This window comes from Triticum urartu, chromosome 7A, assembly GCF_056163025.1.
Source record: "Triticum urartu cultivar PI428250 chromosome 7A, HENAU_Tu73, whole genome shotgun sequence".
In the NCBI taxonomy this organism is placed as follows: domain Eukaryota; kingdom Viridiplantae; phylum Streptophyta; class Magnoliopsida; order Poales; family Poaceae; genus Triticum; species Triticum urartu.
The window spans coordinates 731,784,941-731,806,536 of NC_141879.1; the positions used below are offsets into that span (position 1 = coordinate 731,784,941).

The window sequence follows — 21,596 nt, forward strand, 5'->3', positions numbered from 1 at the left end:
GGAGGCGCCAAAGGATTGGTTTCGGCGGCCTCTGATACCATGTTTCAGTGGAGAGATCGAACACACTCTTTGCATTGATCTGGGGGGGTACATATACAGTTGGATCAGATGGCATCGGGCCACGATGGAGATCGTGGGAGGCCATGATCGAGGTGGAGGAACGTGTGTGCTTCAGGGAAAACTGCACACACGCATGCTACGCTAGCCTATACCGTAGACTACGTACAAAGTTCACACTCATACATACATGTAGTTTATCAATTTTACGTGTACAACACGGGCCTAGATGTCCATGTTCATTAATCCCAAAACTAGAAACAGAACAAGTCACTGGCCGTTCTAATTTCGGCCTGCCCAGAATCCTCAAATCTTCATCAAGCCAAAAACTTTACTGAAAAAACAGGACTAGTTCCCTGAAAGTTGTATTCACAGAGGGAGGATCGATTGAGCTAGTACCTTTGAGGCCACGGAGTTGGAGTGCGCTGCGATTCAGATGGGGGTTCTCTATGACTGTCGGTGTTGTCAATATCTGGGACATGAACTTGAGATGCAGAACTTGAGGAAGGAGAATCGGTAACGCCATATGTCCCTCTGCCCCCACACTCGTCGTCCACCTCCCCTTCCTCTAGCAATGCCAGGTCTGGGACGCCCTCATGGACATGGCAAGATTCGGATTTGAGGAATTTGCCAGAGAAGACAAAGAAAGAAACAGAGGATCTTGTGAAACCTGAATAGGAGATCCGTGAATGACTCCCCACCGAGATTCATTGGTGAATCATGAAGAAATCTTGAGATCCAGGCGCGGCGATGGGGAGGACGTGGTTCCGCCGGTCGATGCAGCTGCAGCTGCGTCGAATTTTGAATTGCATCCGGCTTGGGTGGATGGGGCAGCCTGGTCACAGGGTAGTGGACGGGGAGGTAGGCGAGTACGTAGGTAGGACGCCAGATACGATAGGACGTGTATTCACTTCGTATGGCGCTCAGAAAACTGAAATAGCCGAATCTGGATAGGGCCATGTGGGCCAGGCTAGCGCCAATCCACAAGGTGAAGCGACGGCTCCGATACTGGTTGCGCGCGCAACCAGTTAGGAAAGACCTTATTCGGAGAATAGTAGATATCCATCACGTTGGTGCACTGCACACACACAACCGGCCAATCATCCCAATCCACAAGCAAGCGAAGCAAAGCAAGATGGTGACCGTGGTGTCGTCGCGCACGGTGAGGCCACCGCCGCAGCCACGCCGGCGCATCCCGCTCACCACCTGGGACGTCAACTACATCCAGAAGGGCCTCCTCTTCCACAAGCCCACGGGCAACCTCCTCTCCACCGCCGCCGCATCCCGCTCACCACCTGGGACGTGCCCATGCTCTCCGCCAACTACGTCCAGAAGGGCCTCCTCTTCCACAAGCCCATGGGCAAGCTCCTCTCCACCACCGCCCAAGTCGTGAACCACCTCGCCGCCACCCTCGCCGACGCGCTCATCGACTACTACCCCGTCGCCGGCCCCTTCATCACCTACCGGCACTATGGTGGCGAACACGGTGACGATGTGGTGGGATGCTCGGTCTCCATCGACTGTGACGGGCAGGGCGTCCAGGTTGTCCACGCCGTCGCCGATGGCGGCGTCTCCATGGCCGACGTGATTCCTCCCGACGCAGACGTGCCGGTTGTGGTTCAGTCATTTTTCGGGCAAATAGCTCCCATGCGACGTTGTTGGTGTGTATTGTCTCTCATGCGACGTCGTTGGTTGTAATAGCTCTCATGCGACATCTGCGTTCGAAAAAATAGCTCCCATGCGACACTGCTGCCTAATGCAAAGACACATGTTTAAAACTCGAATCAGGTGAGCGGGACCCACAGCGTGGGACCCACTAACTTATCCAACTCAGCATTGGTCAGGTGAGCAGGACCCACAGCGTGGGACCCACTAACTTATCCAGGTCAGCATTGGTACAAGAGGACACCGAGCCGTGGCCCGAGCCGTGCAGCACCCGAGCCCATCCTCCCCCCTCCCCCCTCCCCGAACGTTGTTGTTCTTCTTCTCCGGCGACGACGCGCAGCAACGCCGTTCCGGGCCGCGGCCTAGCAATGTCGAGCTCCGCTTCAGCCTCCCGCCGCTCATGGCCGCACTATGGCGCAGTGCCCATGACAAGGTGCCCTGCATGCCCACGTATCACACCCCTGAAGCGGCTAGTCACAACGACCGACAAGAATGGCAACCTTGGGCGGGAATTCGTGAAATGCGAGAGCAAACCAGAGCAGGGAAAGGTGAGATTTTACTTCGCAATATGCCAATTTTGGTTTTCGGTTTTGCTATTTTACAGTCGAGTGTTTTTCAATTCGTCGTCAATCAAATCCGTGTCCGTCCGTTCTCACGCAGAGATTCGTGTTGATTTTTTTCTTCGTGCTGGCGTTCCACTTGTTTGGGTTGATGCATGTTGGTTTCTCGGGTTTGGTTTTCCTGTCTCAGCCCGTTACCGCCCCGGTCCGGCACTGTCTCCACTTGGAGAGGAGGCGATTTCTTATGTTCATGGCGATTCCGAGCTATTCCACCGCTCGATTTTGATTTCTCCTCCCTTTTCTCTTCGATCCCCGCTGCCGCGATCGGTTGTCCTTGTCTCTCGTGTTTCCCTGTGTGCTTTTGTTTGTGTTGTGGCTGTGTAGTTCCGGATCTAGGTAAGTTTTGGATCCACGGATCCATGGTTCATCTGTTCTTGATGTTGTCCGTGGATCCGTGGTAGGTGCATGTTGCTGCCGTGTTTGTTTCTAGTCCGCCATGCCTAGCGCTCCATTTCCCATCCTTCTGCTCACCTGAGTTATGTAGGAGCTTGTTGTATGTGGGGGTTCTAATCCATCTGCTTGTTGTGGTCCTATTCTCCCATGCTTGTAGATGTGGAGGTAGGCGTAGGTTGTTTATTCTGATGTAGATATAGAGGTAGGGGAAGTTATAGTTGCAGCGGTGGTTAGCCCTATCAATTTTATTTCTGCCGCCCTGGGTGTCTGTTCCTTTGTCATTAGATGTAGTTGCAGATGATCTAGCCTGATTTCTGCCTGCTTATGTAGTTTAGTTGTATTTGCTGTTAGCTGCTGATGTTTGCTGTTGTAGTCCCTGGAATTCATTATGATTTTTTGTGTTAGATGTAGGTGTTCATTTCCCCCGGTACCTGAATCTCTCTGAATTTGTGTGTACTAGGCAGCAGTGTTGTTGTAGTGTCAGTCCAGGAATCTCTCTGAATTGCATGCTTCTTTATAGTGTATTTTTACTCCAGACTTGAAGTGTAACTTACCCCTAGAATTACAGTGTATCCCCATCCAGAATTGCTGTGTAATTTAACCCATAATTGCAGTGTAACTTACCCCATAATTGTAGTGCATTTATAGTGTATCCTGATGCTTCTTTATTTGTTGTTACTCTGGAATTTCTCCTAGTAGTACTGTGTATTTCCCCCTAATTATAGTGTAATCCCGATGCTTCTTTCTTCAGTGTGAATTTTGCTATAATTACTGTGTAATATGTCCGTAGAATTACACTGTAGGTTACCCTGCAATTACAGTGCAATATACTGTAAGTACCGTGTGTTTTTGTGCTTTTTTATTTGTAATTACTGTGTAATTTGTCCTAGAATTACTGTATAATATTTTCCCCCATTACAGTGTAATTCTCATGTGTCGTAGAATCACACTGTAGGTTAGCCTGCAATTACAGTGTAATATACCATAATTACATTGTTTTTTTCGTGCTTCTTTATTTTGTAATTACTGTGTAATTTTCCCTAGAATTACCCCCATTACAGTGTAATTATCATGCTTCTTTCAGTGTAAATTCCAGTGTATATTTTTTCAGTGTAATACTGTGCCAGTTTCTTTGTTATTTACATTGTATTTTTTCTCAGATGTTTTGCATGCATTCATGTGGTTTTGCACTGTAATATCCCCCATTCTTACTATATAATTTATCTTCAGTTTTTGGCAGTGTACTCCCTCTACCTTTTCATTGTAAGTTGCCCTAATTATTGTGTATTTTTACTCAGAGTTTCACTGTATTTAGGTTGGTTTTACACTGTATTTAAGTGATTCTTCCACTGTATTAATATGCCCCCATTACTCTATAGTTCCCCTGATTGCTGCCTTTCAATGTATTATTTGTTGTGAGATTTCCCTTGTAATTGAGGCCCATTACCCTATAATTTTCAGCTTTCTTTAATTTTCTTTCGTGTGTCATGTATTATGTTTTGTTAGGTTTAGGTCAATGGGGAGACTACGGGAAGTCTCTCACAGTGATGTTTTGGTAGTTTCTTCTATTGAGAGGGCTGATTCTTTGAATGATCCTTTTGTGCCTAATGACTTTGTGGAAGATGGTTCTAATGCTATGTCTTTGGTAGTTATTTTTGTCTTGTTCTCTACTTTCATTTTCGTTTTTATTCTTTCTTTCAGTTTATTAAAATTTCTGTTTGTTGACTGAATTATTTTTTAGGATCTTTCTAGTGATGATAGAGGTTTTGATAAAACTATTTTCAATTTCTATGTGAATCATGTGAGTCTTTCTGATCTAGTTACAATTAATGACTTATCTTTTTTATTCACAAGAATTACAATGTAATTTAGCCTAAAATTACAGTGTAGTATGCCCCTAGTATTACAGTGTAATGTATCCAAAAATTTCATTGCAATCCCCATGCTTCCTTTATGTAAATGCAGTGTAATATACCCTAGAATTGCAGTGTAATTTAGCCCAGGTTTTAGTGTAATCCCAATGCTTCATTTTTTTAAATGACAGTGTAATTTTCCCAGAATTACAGTGTAATTTTCCCAGAATTACAGTGTAAACTCCATGCTTCATTTATGTAATTATAGTGTAATTTTCCCCATAATTACAGTGTAAACTTCATGCTTTATTTATGTAATTATGGTGTAATTATTCCCCGAATTGCAGTGCAAATTTTCCTAGAAATTCAGTGCAATTTTTCTTCTTCTAAACAAAGTAGTGTAATTTTCCCGATGAACCTCTGTATTATTTGATATTTGGGCTTCATTCTTGTTCAGATTTGCTTGAATTACAGTGGATTTTAACTCTGCTTTGTGTGATTATCCTGTGTAGTCTCTTGGTTATTATCATTGTAATCCACTAGTGTGATTATTCATTTCCTTCACTGTCCATGTGTACCAACACTGTAACAAGCTCTACTTTTGATTGTCAATATTAATGCATTCATCTGATAGGACTTGTGTTCTTTATGCTGATAGGTCTGTCTCTATATTCATGACTTCATATGAACTTGCATGTATCTCTGTACTTATTCTGTTCATCTTTTGCTTGAATTTCCGGTGGATTTTAACTCTTTGAATTACAGTGTAATACCTCTTAATTTCTCTGTAATTTCCACTATATTTGTAGTGTAATATTCCCCAGGATTACATTGTAATATACATACCCCAAATTTATATTGTAATATCCCCCAGAATTACATTGTAATTCTGAATTGTATTAAATAATGCTGGAATACAGTGTAATATTCCCCCAGTTTGCATTGTATGTCATGTAGGTATTACACTGGAATTCATCTCATTTTTCCATGAATGTCATGAGTTGTCTAACTCTGTAATTTCCCCTGAGTTCATGTTAGCTACATTGCCCTGTATCGCAGCAAAGATTTTTTCATGTGTACTACAACACAGCTTTTTTCATGTAATTTCCTCATGGTTCATGTTACCTACATTGCCCTATACTGCAGCGAAGTTTTTTTTTCATGTGTATGTTACACTGGAATTCGTGTTGGTGTAGTGTTTTGACAGTGAAATATTAACAGTTTTAACTTCCGACAGTTAGAATTTTTCCCCTGACGATTCCAAAATTCTCACTAGATTGTATGATAGTTTTTTTGCAGGCTAGTTCATGTAGCAGGTGTATGTAGAGCAGCAGGGTGAGGAAAAACATGGAAGAGTTCAATAGAAGTGTGATCAAAAGGAGTAGGACATTTCGTGAGCTGTGGACCGTCTCTTGGATGATCTTCCTTTGTCCACCACCAATTATTCAGATCTGTTCTTCCCCCTTGCTTCTCTCCAGGTACTTGCCCCTCTGATGTGCCTCTCTGACTTGTTTTTGTTCTTCCTTCTTCTCACTCCCTCTCTCCCATGACGTCTCTCTGATGTTTTTCTACTCTTTCTTCTCATTTCCCCTCTCCCATGGGCCATGGCGCCTCCCAGATGACTTGTGTGATGCAAGTTAAAGGAGGGTCCTGGGAGACGCCAGTATTCTGATGATTTTTGTTCCTTTTCTTTGTCAGGTGATTTGTTGTCCAGGAAAGGAAAAAAGAGCGTGGGCAACGGTCCAGGAGGGTTTGGTGATAGTTGCCTTGTTTTGTTTCGGTTATTAGTTAGAACTGGGTCAGATTTTAGCCACACGACCCCTTTTTTGGAAATACAAGCATACAATTGTCCATGGTATTTGGACATAGGTGTCAGCACTTGATTTATCAGGAAATTTGACTATAATATAGTGCCTTTTACCTTTGTATTGGTTCTCCGTTATTTAACATGTTTACCCCCGACCCGGGTTTGATGTTTACCCCCGACCTGTTTAGGCGTTCTTTTTTGCTTTCTGTTGATTTTTCTGCTCATACAGGTGTAATGTGTTGATTGGTCAAAAATTTTGACTGTTTTCAAATTGAAAAACAGTCAAATGTCAAATAGATAGTCCCTTGGTTTTTGTCTCCCAATTTCATATTTGCCCAATTTTTCCCCATTTTTCATCGGATTTGGGATTTAGGGTTCATCTTTCCAATTTCAGAAATTGAAGCAATGCACCCATTTTGAGTGGCTAGATGAGTACATAGAGTGGATTCAACTGGAGGGTGCATCAGGGGAGCTCGATTTACCGTCGGAGGCGGAGAAGTTGGGCAAGTTTGGATCGGGCGCGTCTGGATCTGGGGCCCCTAGATCTGCCCATTCCATTGGGGCTACTGTGGGGGATGAAGTAGTGACGGCAGAGCTGAAGAAGCTAAACAAGCAGATGAAGAAACTCATCGAATTGCAGAAGCAAGGCAATTTGATGGGGCTGATGGCCAGACTTTTTATGTTTGTGTAATTGCTCTCGCATTTGTTTATGTGATGATAATTAGTCGTAAGTGACTAGATTGGGCATCATCTGTAATCGTAATGATATGTATATTTGAATAAAAAGTGTTGCACTGTACGAATTCAGCATGTCCTCTCCACTCTGTTTCGGCCCCGTATTTTTAGTTCTTCAGTTCGTCATCAGTTTCAGTTTCAGTGGTAGAGGTAGAAAAGGAAAAAAAAGGTCCGTCCACAGCCCGTTGCCCAAAAAGGCCAGGCCCATATAGAAGTTAGGCAGGGCCGAATAGAACATATCTAGGCCCATTGATAAAAGAAGTGTAGCTAGTGCAAAAAAAAGTGCACATGGTCATTGACATCGATATATCTTTTCGGCTTTAGGTTATTTCACAAATTTTAAGTTTCCTGCAGTCACCTTTTTTGAGATAACTCATCTGATAATTATTTGAGCTATTTTTATGCATAAGCTATCGTGTCCGATGGTAGGGTCCCGTGTTGTTTCGGCTGAAACAAAAGGTTGGTTCTAGTTAGCAGTCCAACTTGCAGTCTTTGTGAACCAAAAAAGTTGCAATTGTTTGGTTCTAGTTTATTTCAACCAAGCACCATTTTTTAATATTTTTTCTGACTTGTGCTATGGTGTTTTCAAAGTTTTTACTCATGTGTTTCAACCGAAAAAGGTTGTGCCCCTCTCAAAAAAAGAAGATATCTAGTGTGCCCCTAGTAGCATCTCCTTACAACATAGAGGGGCATCCCCTTACAACATATAGTGCATAAAACATAAAAGGAAGATAATTAACTAGACACGTGCTAACAACAACTTATATGATTGGATCATGTTTTAGTGCATTTTTTAGTACACATGGCCACATAAATAAAATGCACTAGAGAAACTTTAGGACCGAAAAAACATATAGATAGATAGAGGGGCATCGGGTACCCTAGTAGCATAGATAGATAGAACATATAGAGGGGCATCCCCCCACTACATATAGTTTATAAAACATGAAAGTAAAATAATTAAAACTAGATATATAGAAGACACGAGCACACACGCCCGAACCAACACAAACACAAACTAGATAGATAGAAGACTCGCACTTGAACAGCCCCTTGAACAACTCCTTGGCACCTCCTCCTTGCCACTCCTTGGCCCCTCCTCCTTGGGCCCCTCACTCGTCATTCTCCGGCATCTGGTAGGGGAGGGTGTGCATGCCGTTGGGGTGAGGGAAGATGTGGTGGAAGTTGGTGAAGATGTTGTAGGTCGTGAACGCGATAAACTCACATCCACACCAGAACACCTCGCCGAGGAGGTGGTGAGCGTCGTAGGGGTTGGTGAAGGTGACGTAGAGGCCGATGACGATGCCGTTGGGGTTGCCATCGTACTGCTCGTGGAGGTGGAACATGGGCGGAGTGCTCGGAGGGAGGTGGCGGTAGCCGGCTTGGAGGAAGAAGCGAGCCAACTCTCTAGGGCCCCTCCACCTAGAGATGGCCCACACCCTCAGGCTATTCTCAACGACGACTCCGGCCGGGTACTGCCTCTCCGGCACGGTGCGAGGGCGACGGTAGGTAGGGCCGTTGAACTGCATGGTGGCTCGAGTGGTGGATTTGGCTCGAAAAGAAGAAGGGGAGGAGGCTTGAGAGATGAGTGTGAGAGGATGAGGAAATGGTGCGCCTCTTCTCGATCGTTTTCTCTTCTCCGTTCGCACTGGCATAAGTAATTGCGGGTATTAATTCAAAAAACGGCGGCCAGAGCATCCAAAGAGGCACGGGCGACACAGGCGAGATGCATCGTTTCGTGCACTTGCATCGGCGGTGACGCCGCGTGGGAAACAGGCCCGTTCATCCGCGCGTGACACTGAAAAAGGAGCTGCACCACCGACGCGTCCGTCTCGTTCAAACATGCATTTGTTAAAATAGCTTAGATGCGACGTACCTATACGCTGCGCCCCTGCCGTGCTTTACTGCGTCGATGCGTGCATGCAAGCCCGCATGCAAATGGCTAGGCGTTCACGAGCAAAGAACAGCTAGGCTGCGACATTGCATGGCATGCATGGGACAGGGATGGCCCACATGTCATTGACCCTCTCGCATGCAGCCCATCCCCCCCTCTCGACGGCCGTGCGCACGCACGCCAGGCTTTGCCGGGCCCGATCCGCTCGGCCCAACGGTCACTTAGATGCTCCCCCGCTCAACGTTATCTGTTCGTCAGAGAGAAAAAATGGTGGCCAATCAGATTGGAGCCCACGGATCGCCCCCGCGGAATCCTTCTAGAAGGCCTATCCGACGACCGCAGTTTGGCGTTAGGGTTAGATCGACGGTGGACGTTTTGCGCTAGGGTTACATGGGGTTTTGAGGCAGTCAACGGGGTTTTGAAAGGTTTGACCGAACATTCAAATGTGTATAACTAATTCAAAAAAAATCTAAAAAATGAAAAACCTGCGCATATAGCCTTTTTACTTTACATAGTTATGATATAAAATGATAAACTTGATCTAATGACCTTTGCATGAAAAAACCTTCACAAATTGGACTATCTCGACTGAGGTTGCATAGAGTTCAAAGGAGTGAGAAGAGGGTTTGAGGTTTTGAAAATGCAAAAAAATCAAAAAACATCACCTTAGCTTCATTTTAGAGTGACTAAGGAGGATCTGAAGTTATTTTTGCATTTAAAATTTTTGAACTTGTTTTATTGCTGACTTTGTATTAAAGGGTGTTTTTTCAAAAATAAATTAAATAATATGAATACTTATTCAAAAAAAGGTGAGACTTCGTATTGATCCTATATAGGTATAATATAAGCTAAGAAAATCTTTTTTGGGTGATTTTGAGAAGGTCGAAAAAAACTTGCTTAGAAATGGGGCCGTTTTCCCTTACTTTGGAGCCTGTTTGGACAACATTTTCAGTGACTATGAGTTGGACTTCACAAAAAGGGTTGGATTTATGAACTAAAGTGCATAGTAGTACATAAAACGATGCAACATCACAGAACAAACAAATGAACTCAAAAAATATTGGAGATAGGTTCAAATTTGAATGTCGGTTCAAATTTGAATTTTATTTCAAGTCAAATCAACATCATAGCACATAAGTTTTCACATGAAAGAACATAAGTTTTCACATCAAATAACAACAAACATAAGTTTTCACATCAAATTTGAATGATTTCGACTCTATTTCTTTTGCTTCTTTCTACCACTCGTTTTCTTCTGCTTTTTTCCACCGTTTGGTTCCACGGCGCATAGTTTGTTGATGCTGATGCTCTTGCTTTTTGGCCCCTTGCAAACTCCACTAGTCCCCCTCAACTTTTGCACCTGACCATGTCCCACTTCTTCAGTTTGCACTTCTGCAGATTGAGTAGATGGCACAAATTGTTCAACTACTTCAGTTTGCAACTCAACACTTGGCAGCACAACCTCCAAACATGGCAACACAGTTGTCAAAGCAGATTCGCATGGCAGCACAACAGTTGCTTCATCCGCAACAGTTTCAGATTGCCCTAGCGTCTGCAAAACAGATTCAGTATGCATCACATCGTCCAAAACAGAAACACTTAGCTCATGTTCAGCAGTAACAGTTTCAGTTAGCTCCATATCTTTGTCACCAAACATTATCTGCTTAGTGCTCTTCCTTCTATAGCCATTGAGTCTTGCTTTTTTCACTGGCCAGCATTGTTCAACAACAAGAGGTGGGGCTTTTTCTGCACGCTTCCTCCTAAAAAATAAAGCATTTGACTTGGTTAGATACTAGAACAAGTAGCAAAATCAAAAACTTGCAAAAACAGTAACATGAACATACTTTGGCCTCTGAGGAGTGTAGATGCACTTGGATGAACCAATTCTGTGCCCAAGTACCTCACACAACTTGCACCTATTTTTGTTACCTTTTTGAGCCCTTTTGGGCTTATCATTCTTTTCCTTTTCCTTTTTCCCCTTCTTACTACAACCACCTTTCTTAAACCAAGCTTTGAATCTGCTCTGTTTAGGCCTCCCAGCCTTTCTTCTAGTGACAGGGGGACACAAGGTAAATTCTATTTCCACCTCAGGCCACTGAGATTGGTCAGTCAGTGCAGGAATTGGACTTGCATATGCAGCTTTGAATTTTTGTACTGAATAATACTCATGCAAATATGGGTCCATATTTAACCTGGGTTTAGATGCCAAAAAAAGTATGGCATGCTCACATGGTTTTTTAGTGTGTTGCCACTCTTGGCAAGTGCACTCATGCAACTTGGTATTTACCACATGCCTCTTGCCACTCTTTGTATCTCTAACTTCAGCACCCCACAAGGAAGATTTCTCAACAGATAGATGTGAAAGATTTGTACTCCTGTTGACCACCTGTTGTACCACTGCTGGAAGCTTGTCCCCTTCCAAAATATTAGCAATTTTTCCTCTCAACTCCCACAAACGCATGATCATGATCCTTATTTGGTCCACCATGTCATGCACAGGCAAGTCTTTCAAATCCTTCACTTTGTTGTTAAAACTTTCTGCCAAGTTGTTATTGATATGATCACATTTTATGGCAGTATTAAAACCTGATCTATACCACAACAGAGAATGGTGGGTGTTCAACCATGAAGCAAATTCATTATCACTACATGATGGCAATATCTTACCAAGGTGTTAGGAATGTGTCTGTCTGGTGTAGGATCTTGCTGCTGGCTACATGCGCCCAAATTCATCTCCTCTGAATTTTTTTATCAGATTCATCCACATATGTCCAAAGCACTCCCTCTGCTCAGCATGGGGGAAAATATTTTTTACTGCATTTTCCAACCCTTTACATGCATCTGTGTGGATGGCCAAAGGAGAAACTGGCCCTATGCATCTTTTCAGTTGCATCATGAACCATATCCATGATGCCTCTGTCTCTGATTGAAACATTCCTATTGCAATTGGGAACATCCAGTTGTGTCCATCTAGAGCATTGCATGCAGCCAACTGTCCATTCCACTTTCCAGTAAAAAAAGATGAGTCTATGCTCAAATATGGACGACAACCTGCTTTGAATCCATCTATGCAAGGCTTCAAACACATAAAAAACTTGCTGAATAAAACCTTGCCATCCTCTGTTACCTCTGTATCTATCTCCACCACACTCCTAGGTGACCTCTTCTCCACCTCTGCTTTAAAACTATACAACATCCTAAATGTATTTGCCCAGTCACCATACAATGATTTCATGGCCCTTTGTTTTGCTTTCCACACTGTGGTATATTGCAGCTGGATGGGGTACAGCTTCTCCAAGTCAACTTTAAGCCTCTTTGCAGTAGTGTTTGGAGTCTTGGCTAAAATAGGAGTAATCTTCTCTATAACCCAAAGCTGTGATGTCATCTTTCAAACTCTCTGTGAAGTGGTCATACATGTATGCTGGTGTGGGATTTGATTTACCCTTACTGTACTTCCATCAGGTTGTAGTCTGGCAGACAAGTACCATTTGCAAGGATTGCCACCACCATCATAACCTTTGCACCGAGCATAAAATTTCTTTCGATAAGTCCACATAGTCTTGGCATCAAACTCTTTTTTCACTGCATAGGTCCTGAAAGACATCCTAAACTCCTTCATGCTTGGCCACAACTTTCCCACCTCAATAACTGGGTTCTCTTTGTCATACAAACAAACCAGCTCATTATCATCTGCATCATCCACATCATCTGCAGCCTCTCTCATCAGCTGGTCTTCATCCTCATTTGCATTTCTAGGGCCTGTGTTACCTTCAGCAGGCAAAGAATTTTCATCCTTCTCCTTATCTTTGTCATCAACTTGAATAACAAACATTTCGGCCATATCAATGTCAGATATTGGTGTAATGACCAAATCTGTTTTTTCATTCAACTCTACTACATTCCAGTCAACAAAAATCTTCCTAGCACCATGGGTTCCCTCCTCTCCATCTGCATCAATCCCTGTATCTTCAGCTACTACAGTCGGTTCAGTCAACAATGCCAACATCTTCTTTTGTGAAATCCACTCATCATCTTCCATCTGCGCAGCCCTCTTTGATGGCACATAACCAACTCTGGAATGAGTTTGCAGATCAATTAGCTCTGCATAAAATGTTACTTGTTTGCTTGCCCACCCTTCTTGCTAATCAATTTCAGCAACCATGGATTCTCCATCTTCAATTTCACATATTCACCATTATAGTTATCGAAACGTTACAGAGATACCTCTTGTTCTGGACCCCAAACAATACTCTCCCCAATTCTCTCCACCAAATTTCCCACGGCCTTCTCCTTCATACTCTCCAATTCCTGGGGATCAACATCTGCAAATTCGACATCCAACCTCACGGTGGTATCTCTATCAATGTCTTGGACACTGCCATCACTGAGCTTGGCTTTACAGGGAAAAAATTCCACTATAATTGCGAATGTGGTGGCAGAACCTGAACCTCCCCTGTTTTGTCAATGGCAGGCAGTGGCGGTAGTCACTACCAAATCGAGTTCGATTCTAAATCGCCAAGAAAAGAGGGTGGCATTACCGATTTGAAGCACTTTCTCCTCGCTCCATCTCATCCAGCCCTCGCTCCATCTCCTATCCAATCGAGATTCTAAAACGCCAAGAAACAGGGGCAACATGAGGCCACAAATTTATCCAAAATTCAGTGGAATGGGAGTAGTGTTTGGAAAATACTCACTCGCAATAGCCGCTGCAGAGATAGGCGCTCCACCACCGGGCCGCGGAGAAGAAACAACCCCCGGATCCAATGGAGCCCAATTCAAAATCGCCAAGAAACAGGGGGCAGCATGAGGCCACAGATCCCCCAAAGTGCTGGACTAGGGTTTCGGGCTCACCTGGCAATAGCTCTGCCGCTGCCGAGAAATGCGCTCCACCACCGCGGAGAAGAAACCGCTGCCGGAGAAGATGCTTACGGCGGCGCCGCTCGCCCAGTCCAGCACGGGCGAGTCGAGCACGGTCACACAGTGACCGGTCGAGTCGTGGACGGTTGACTCTTGACTACGTGGCCATAGGTGGACCCCACCAGTCAGAGCACATAACCCCCAGTGTCCCAACCAAACCTCAGCCTAACTAACAATCAACTAGCCGCGTAAATGGTGTGTCGCATGGGAGCTATTTTTTCCAACGCAGATGTCGCATGAGAGCTATTACAGCCAACGACGTCGCATGAGAGACAGTTCACACCAACGACGTCGCATGGGAGCTATTTGCCCGTCATTTTTCCTGCTAGATGGCGCCATCAACTACGACGGCCGCCACCACCCGCTCCTCGCCGTGCAGGTCACCGACCTCGCCGACGGCGTCTTCGTTGGCTTCTCCTACAACCACGCGCTCTCTGACGGCACCGCCTTCTGGGGCTTCATCAATGCCTGGGCCGAGATCGCGCGCGCCAGGCTCCTCGGGTCTCTGCGGGAGCTGCCCTTCCGGCGGCCATTGCTCGACCGCTGGTCACCCGATGGCGGCGCCGCGGTGCCGGTCGTGCTGCCGTGCGCGGAAGTGTCCGACCTCATCGAGCGTACTCCACAGACGCCGCTGCGCGAGCGGATGCTCCACTTCTCATCGGAGTCGCTGGCGGCGCTCAAGGGGCGTGCACGCCAGGAGCTCCTGGCCTCCGGTGATGCGCAGGGCGCCGCATCGCTTACCAGGTTTCAGGCGCTGACCTCCCTCCTATGGCGTTGCATCACGCGCGCACGGCGTCTGTCGCCGGAAAAGGAGACCACGTGCCGCGCGGCGATCAACAACCGCGGGCGGCTCCGGCCACAGCTGCCGGCTGAGTACTTCGGCAACGCCATCAGCACCATCGGCACGGAGGTGGTGCTCGCACCGGAGCTGCTGGAGCGCCGGCACGGTTGGGCAGCGGCGGCAGTCGGGCGCGTGGTGGCGGCGCACACAGACGCGGCCATCAGGGAGCGGGTGGCGGCCTTGACGGCGAAACCGCCGGCGAGAAACCCGCCGGTCTACATGATGAGCTGGCACGATCCATGCGGGACGCTAATGGGGAGCTCGCCGCGGTTCGACATGTTCGGGTGCGACTTCGGGTGGGGGAATTCGGTGGCGGCGCGGAGCGGCAAGGCGAACAAGGTCGACGGGGGCACGTCGTTGTACCCATGTCCTGATGGGGGAGGCGGCATGGACGCGGAGCTCACGCTCACGCCGGAGCACATGGCCGCGCTCGAGGAGGACGAGGAGTTCTGGGCCGCCGTCTCGCCGGACGCGCCGGTGCCGGAGGGGAAAGTTTGAACGGGGGTGGGGGTGGAGATGACGACGCTCTGTTCCGCAGCGATGCCGGCGCCATGCTGTTGGCCGCCGTCTATTACGCGCCGGCATCGGTCTGTAGTACTCAGTGTGTACTCATGATCTCTTCCGACGTTTTTCTTCTATTTCTATTATCTGCCCTCTCGCTAAACCCAAATAATAAGTGCCATATGCCACACGTGCACATACTTTTTACAACTAAAGTTGTCATCTAAAAATAAAAACAAAACAAAAGGAAACTGAAACTCGCCATCGGAACACAACTAAAGTTGCCATCCTCGCGTCACTAAACTTGCCATAAAAAACGTTCGAAGTTATCATGTGTTTATACCACACGTGTGATACTTATCAGGGTTGCTAAAATGTCAATGAATGATGGAGTGAACGATTGTGTTATTTTCCCTCGTTCGCTACAGCCCATGTTCCAGCGAACCATCATCTGTTTCGTCCTCCAGCCAAAGAAGCACATTTGAAAACATGATAGGCCTAATTAGATCAAATTTTGGAGAACAAATTGTCATTAACTGAAAAAATGTACATGAAACGCGGAAAAACATGAACAGAAACAAAAATTAACATGCCGTAATTCGTAAAACAAACAGAATTGGTCCGATGGCAACTTCAAACAGAAAAAATGTTTTATGTACATAAGTTCAATTAATTTGCCATGGTCTAAACATGTTTTTTTATTTTAGAAAAATACCATTATCATGATAATAAAAATATCATGTTATTAATAATAAAATATATTATCCTCTTAATAATAAAAATGCTAGATTATTAAAAATGAAACAGCCATAAACAAAAACAAACTTTATCCACAAATAAAAACTTGACTTGTGAACATTAGATTAAAAATGTCATCCTCTTATATAATAATAAAAGTGACATGTTATTAATAATAAAAAATATTTTTTGAATTGCGAACATTAGAAAAAAGTTTAAATTTGCCATGTGACAAACTTCAACAAATTATAAAACTGCCTTGTTATTTCTTTAGAAAAAATTTCATGTACCTAGGAAAAGAACATATTTTTCCATCTAGTAAAAAAAGGATGGACCAGGATTCGATACCACATGGGGCCTTACGTCGCTAGTCAATGCGGTGTATGGGTAGTACAGGCAACCACGGGAGCTCAGGGGAGCTCTATTCCGAGTAGTAAAGGCCCTTTTTGCGAAATCACTAATTGAGGAGTACTCATTACAAAGATCACTTCCGCCTTTTCAGGTTGCGACAAGTCGCGTGCTGCATGTGCGCCACTTGTCATAACCTAGGAGTTTTCCCTATTTTCGTAGATCCGTTTATTCAAAATGTTTTATCTCTTAAACATGCGTCCAAATCTCGAACTATTTTTATCGTTGGATTCCTCGCGTCGAGATCTTCAAAACTAGATCCCATGTTGATAGGTTTTGACGGATTTTTTTCATGAAAAAACCCGGAGAAAAAACCGAACTAGGAGCACGGGTTTTTTTCTTTCCGAAAGAGGCACACATGTGCCTCTCACGAAATCACAACCGTGCCTCTCGCGAAAAAAAAAGAGAAAACGCGTTTTTTTCGTTTCCGAGGAGGCACGACCTCGCCTCTCGTGAAAGCACAATCAGCCTCTCGCGGAAGCAAAACCGTGCCTCTTGTGAAAGAAAAAAGATAACCGAAAAGGCGTTTTTTTCCATTTCCGAGAGTCACGGCCATGGCTCTCTCGCGAAAGCACAACCGTGCCTCTCGCGGAAGCAAAACCATGCCTCTCTCGAAAGGAAAAAAACAGAAAACATGTTTTTCTTTCATTTCCGAAAGGCACGGCCGTAACTCGCGAAAGCACAACCGTGCCTCTCATGGAAGCAAAACCATGCCTCTCGCAGAAGGAAAAAACAAAAAACGCGTTATTTTTCACTTTCGAGAGGCACGGCCATGACTCTCGCGAAAGCAAAACCGTGACTCTCGCGAAAGGAAAAAAGAGAAAACATGCTTTTTCAAAAAAAAGTTGATCCAAAAGCTAAGGAAGTCTGGTGGAAAAACGAAACGTCGAAAAAACCCAGGGAAAAACCGTTTAAAAAGTCAAAAATGCGTTTGAAAAAAATAAAAATAAATAAAATCCGGAGGGAGCGCCCAGAGCGCAACACGTGGCGGGTGGTTGAGAGTGTGCCAAGTGGCGCTGATCGTTGTGAGGCTCCCGAAGGAGCGCTCGTTAACTAGTTGTTCCCCCCCCTTTTGACATTAGCCTTCATTGAGTTTCAATTCATGTGCAAGCCTCGTAAGTTTTCCTCAAAAAAAAAAAAGAGCCTGGTAAGTGTAACAAGTCGGCACATGTTTTGGCAGGTTTAGGTGCATGTATTTCATATTTGGGTGGATGAGATCCCAAATATTTGGGTGAACTTGTAAACTCTGCCGAGCAAATATTTCATCAAATGAATCAACCCCTTCAGTGTATGCTGAGTGTGCCTGTGCATGAAATCATAGCCATTGGAGCTTGGTACTTATGGTGGCTCCGCAGACAATCTGCGCACAATGAATCAGTTCCACCCATGAGCAGATGGCCTTTGTCAGTTTTGGGGATTGCTGGCCATGCGATTGCCGTCAGTGCCCATACGATGACTCGAAATGCTCAAGTGAAATGGTCTAAGCCTAACCCGGGTTTCATTAAATTAAATATAGATGCTTCTTTTATGCAGACGAAGGTGCAGGAGCTACAGTGGGAGTCATCTAAGACTTCTCTAGCAAATTCTTAGCAGGTAGATGCTACTTCCACCCACATGCGGCAGATGTAGTATCGATGGAGGCGATGGCTATGAAAGAGGGGCTGATCCTTGCAAACAACTTGGTGTTTCAAAGAGTAATGGCCGAATCAGATTCCATGGAAGTTGTGAATTTTTGCACCGTGCAAACCAATGGTGGAATCCTCACTAGTGCAGAACAGGGCAATAGCACCGGTTCGTAAGGCCCTTTAGTACCTCGGTAACCGGCACTAAAGTGTGGGCACTAAAGCCCCCCCCCCCCTTTAGTAGCGGTTCAGTACGAACCGGTGCTAAAGGGCAACCACGTGGCACGAGCCAGCTCCGGGGCAGGGAGCCCTTTAGTACCGGTTAGTGACACCAACCGGTATTAAAAGGTTTGTGGGTTTTGATTTTATTTTTTATTTTTCCTTTAAATTTGTTCTATCAATTTAATTTAGGATTGTTTTACGTTGTAATGAGTTGTTATACTTGATATGGATATGGATATGGCATATCGCGTAAGATACATACTGGGAGTAACCCAGCCTCCTTGGAGTTTAGCGCTTCCTGGCCGTCGGATCCCGTCCTTGATGTGTTTTCGTCCGTTCGATCGCGAGATGGAGAGGTACGAGCCGTCGGATCGAGTCGAGCTACTGTGGATCGAAACAGTGTCGCTCGAGCGGTAAATATCTTCTGCCACCGCGTGTTATTCCTGTGCCCCGCCGAGGGCATTTTTGGTATTTCGCCTTGTTGGAAAAGGGTCCACTAGCGCTAGCGCTAGGGCGTGAGATTTGAGAGCGAGGAAGTGAGCGCTGGAACTCTCGTCCCCCTCCTGCCCGCTCCTCTCTTCCCCGCCCGCTCCTCTCTTCCCACGAAACCCTAGACGCCCCGCTCGCGCCGCGGTCCCCATCCGCTTCTTCTGCTCGCGCCGGGGTCGCCATCGAGGGCCTGCCACTCGCACCGCCGCTTCCCGTCCTGCTCGCGCATCACGCCTCGGGAGGAGACGAAGCCCACGCTGCTGTTCCCGACAGAGCGCGCGCCGTCGCGCAGGAGGAGGCCAGGCGGAGCGCGCCGTGGTTGGATCTTCCTCGGCGGCGATCCAGTGCCGAGGAAGGTCACGGGGGAAGCGGCTCATCCTCGGGGGCGCTACGTCGGCCGGTCGGAGGCCGAGTTCGCCTCGGTCACTAAGTTGCTGTCGGGGAGCACAAAGTGCCTCCTTTGAGCACCCGTTGCAGAGACGTGGAGGACCTCAAGGTGAGCCCCGTCAAATTTTGCTTGCTTGCTGTTCACTTTTTTTTATTGTAAACTGACGTATTGCAGTTACTCGATACAGTTCCTTTGAGATCAACTGATTGATAGTTCATAGTTCTAACATACCTGGGCCAGGATCGAGGTTAATGCATGTCTTCTGATGGCGTCCCTCTTACAAACAGCATACAGTTATCTAGCCCAGTCTACAGATCCATAGTTGATGTGCCTCTTGTGTCCTGTAACTTCTGAAACAGCAGAAACATATTAATTTTGAATAAAAGCCTCTAAGGAATACAAGTTAGGAATAAGAGATTGTTGCATCAAAGAGCAGTAGCATCTCCTTGTGATTGTCAATACCTGTTCATATTGTGTAGTCTATCATGATCAACTACACTGCAAACATTTGCAAATATTACTCTTGGGTTAATCACTGTATAATTTACTCTAATTAGTCATACATCTTCCATTTATTTGTTTACACATGTTTGACAATTATCAATCTCCATGATATCAAGATCTGCACCTCTTCCTGATTTAGATTCAGTTTAGCTATTTACCATGGTTCAACATATTCATCTTATGGATCAAAAAATTCTGTTTTGTGGTGAGAGGTAGAGGTTCAAGATGAAGGATGAGATTTCTGTTTGATGTCTGGATATGGCAGGACAATCCATTGCATAGTTATTTGCTTACAACAATTTTTCTTTTGGAAGAACAATGTGCTTATTGACGCTGTTTAGTCTGTACTAATTTTTTCTGCATGGTATTATGAAGGAGTAGTATATTGAACCATAATTAGCACCACCGGATAATTCTCTTGAGTCCTTACCAGTTAACATTTCTATGTTATACTCATCCTGCTGCTTGTTTATATATGTGACGATTTAACTCGGTCTTTTTGCCTCTGTATTCTTATCATACTTTCCATTTCACATTTTTAATTGTTTACTGTTTCCAAAGTTTCTGGAAATGGCAGCTACTAATTACTAAGTGACTGTATATGATGTGCTCTTTAGTGTGTGTCATCAGAACAGTTAAATTTTCATCTGTGAACTATTTTCTTTATTATTATTTTCTACTTGCTCTAAACAATGCATTGACGTCCAGTTTCTTTCCCAGTTCTATCCATTCGTCGCTGATACGTGGATTATTTTGTGCGTTGTATACTCTGTAAAAGTTTGGTATTTGCAGCACCATATGGTGGATCATAGCAGGTAAAGGCTGTGTAGTTTTACACTCTACATTAGTTTATCTAGCTATTTACAGCTCACTCTGATCTAAGTAGGTAAATCTTGAACATAAGCCATCTACTGTTGATGTCCTGTTGGACAAGGCATGATCTAATCAGATAAATCTTGAACATAAGCCTCCTACTGTTGATGTCCTATTGGACAAGGCAGATATCTCCTCCTTCCATCTTATATTTATTTGCAAATGCCCCCCACCCCTTGGTAATGGACATCAGTTCGCTCAACCGCTGAACCTTTAACCTGACATCAAAGTCAAACGTCTTCGCTTCGCCCTCTAGCTGAAGGCAGATGGGTCTTTTTCTTTCTTTTGCGTGCGGGAAACTACACACCTTAGTATATTCCTTGCACAAGACCTACACATAAATTCACAGATCCAGATCAATGGATGGTTCAAAGAAAATAGTCCATATACTTCTAATAGGTCGTGCAATTTTTTAGATGAGCAATCAGCGCTGCGCCGCAATGCAATGTAAAAGTCGGTCTTGAAATTTCATTGCAAAATCCACCACAAATAATCTTTCTCTATAAATTATCTATCCAGGTCAGGCACATCTTATAACTAGGTCACTTCCACTGGATCTTTCTGTTAACAAGCAGCTAGACCCAAGGTACTAATGTCCAATCGCTCGATCATTTTGATATTTAGTCTCTCAAGAGTTCTTTTCATAGTTTATTATTCTTCAAGTTCCACTTTCATTTTACTCAGTCATGTCCAAATGCTTTTTCTATAAATCATTCTAAAACAAGGTGTGTCGCTGCTATGCTCTGATGTATACTTACGTGGTTCTTGCTTCTTATTTGTCCAGCGTGTGTGTATGATGCTGTTGGGTTGTTGACATGGCGCGTTGTCCGGTTGCGGCTCATGCTCAAGCCACGGTTGAGCCTGGTGGTCGTGGCCGTGGCCGTGGGCGGTCTGCTGGTCGTCGTGGACGAGCCACTGGCCGTGGAGGTTCTAATAGAGGGCGTGCCCCTGTTTCTGATCATGTCGCTGCTTGCCGGGTTCCTGCCGCTGGAGGTGAGCCTCTTGGCAGGCGTAGGGGTGTGAGTCGGCGGGTGCCTGCTGCTGGAGCTGAGACCATACCCAGGCGTGG

The 21,596-nt window shown here is 45.2% G+C and overlaps 2 protein-coding genes across 2 annotated transcripts; both read left to right on the forward strand.

The window, feature by feature from the left end:
- Positions 1-1,192: 1,192 nt before the first annotated feature.
- On the forward strand, positions 1,193-15,280 carry LOC147962389 (uncharacterized). The gene is made up of 4 exons (XM_087534826.1): positions 1,193-1,239; positions 1,329-1,668; position 1,863; positions 14,244-15,280. Exons 1-4 carry the CDS (start codon positions 1,193-1,195, stop codon positions 15,278-15,280), a joined length of 1,425 nt encoding a protein of 474 aa, XP_087390952.1.
- LOC147962390 (uncharacterized) lies at positions 2,091-7,086 on the forward strand. The gene is made up of 2 exons (XM_087537230.1): positions 2,091-2,270; positions 6,790-7,086. Exons 1-2 carry the CDS (start codon positions 2,091-2,093, stop codon positions 7,084-7,086), a joined length of 477 nt encoding a protein of 158 aa, XP_087393356.1.
- Positions 15,281-21,596: the final 6,316 nt, after the last annotated feature.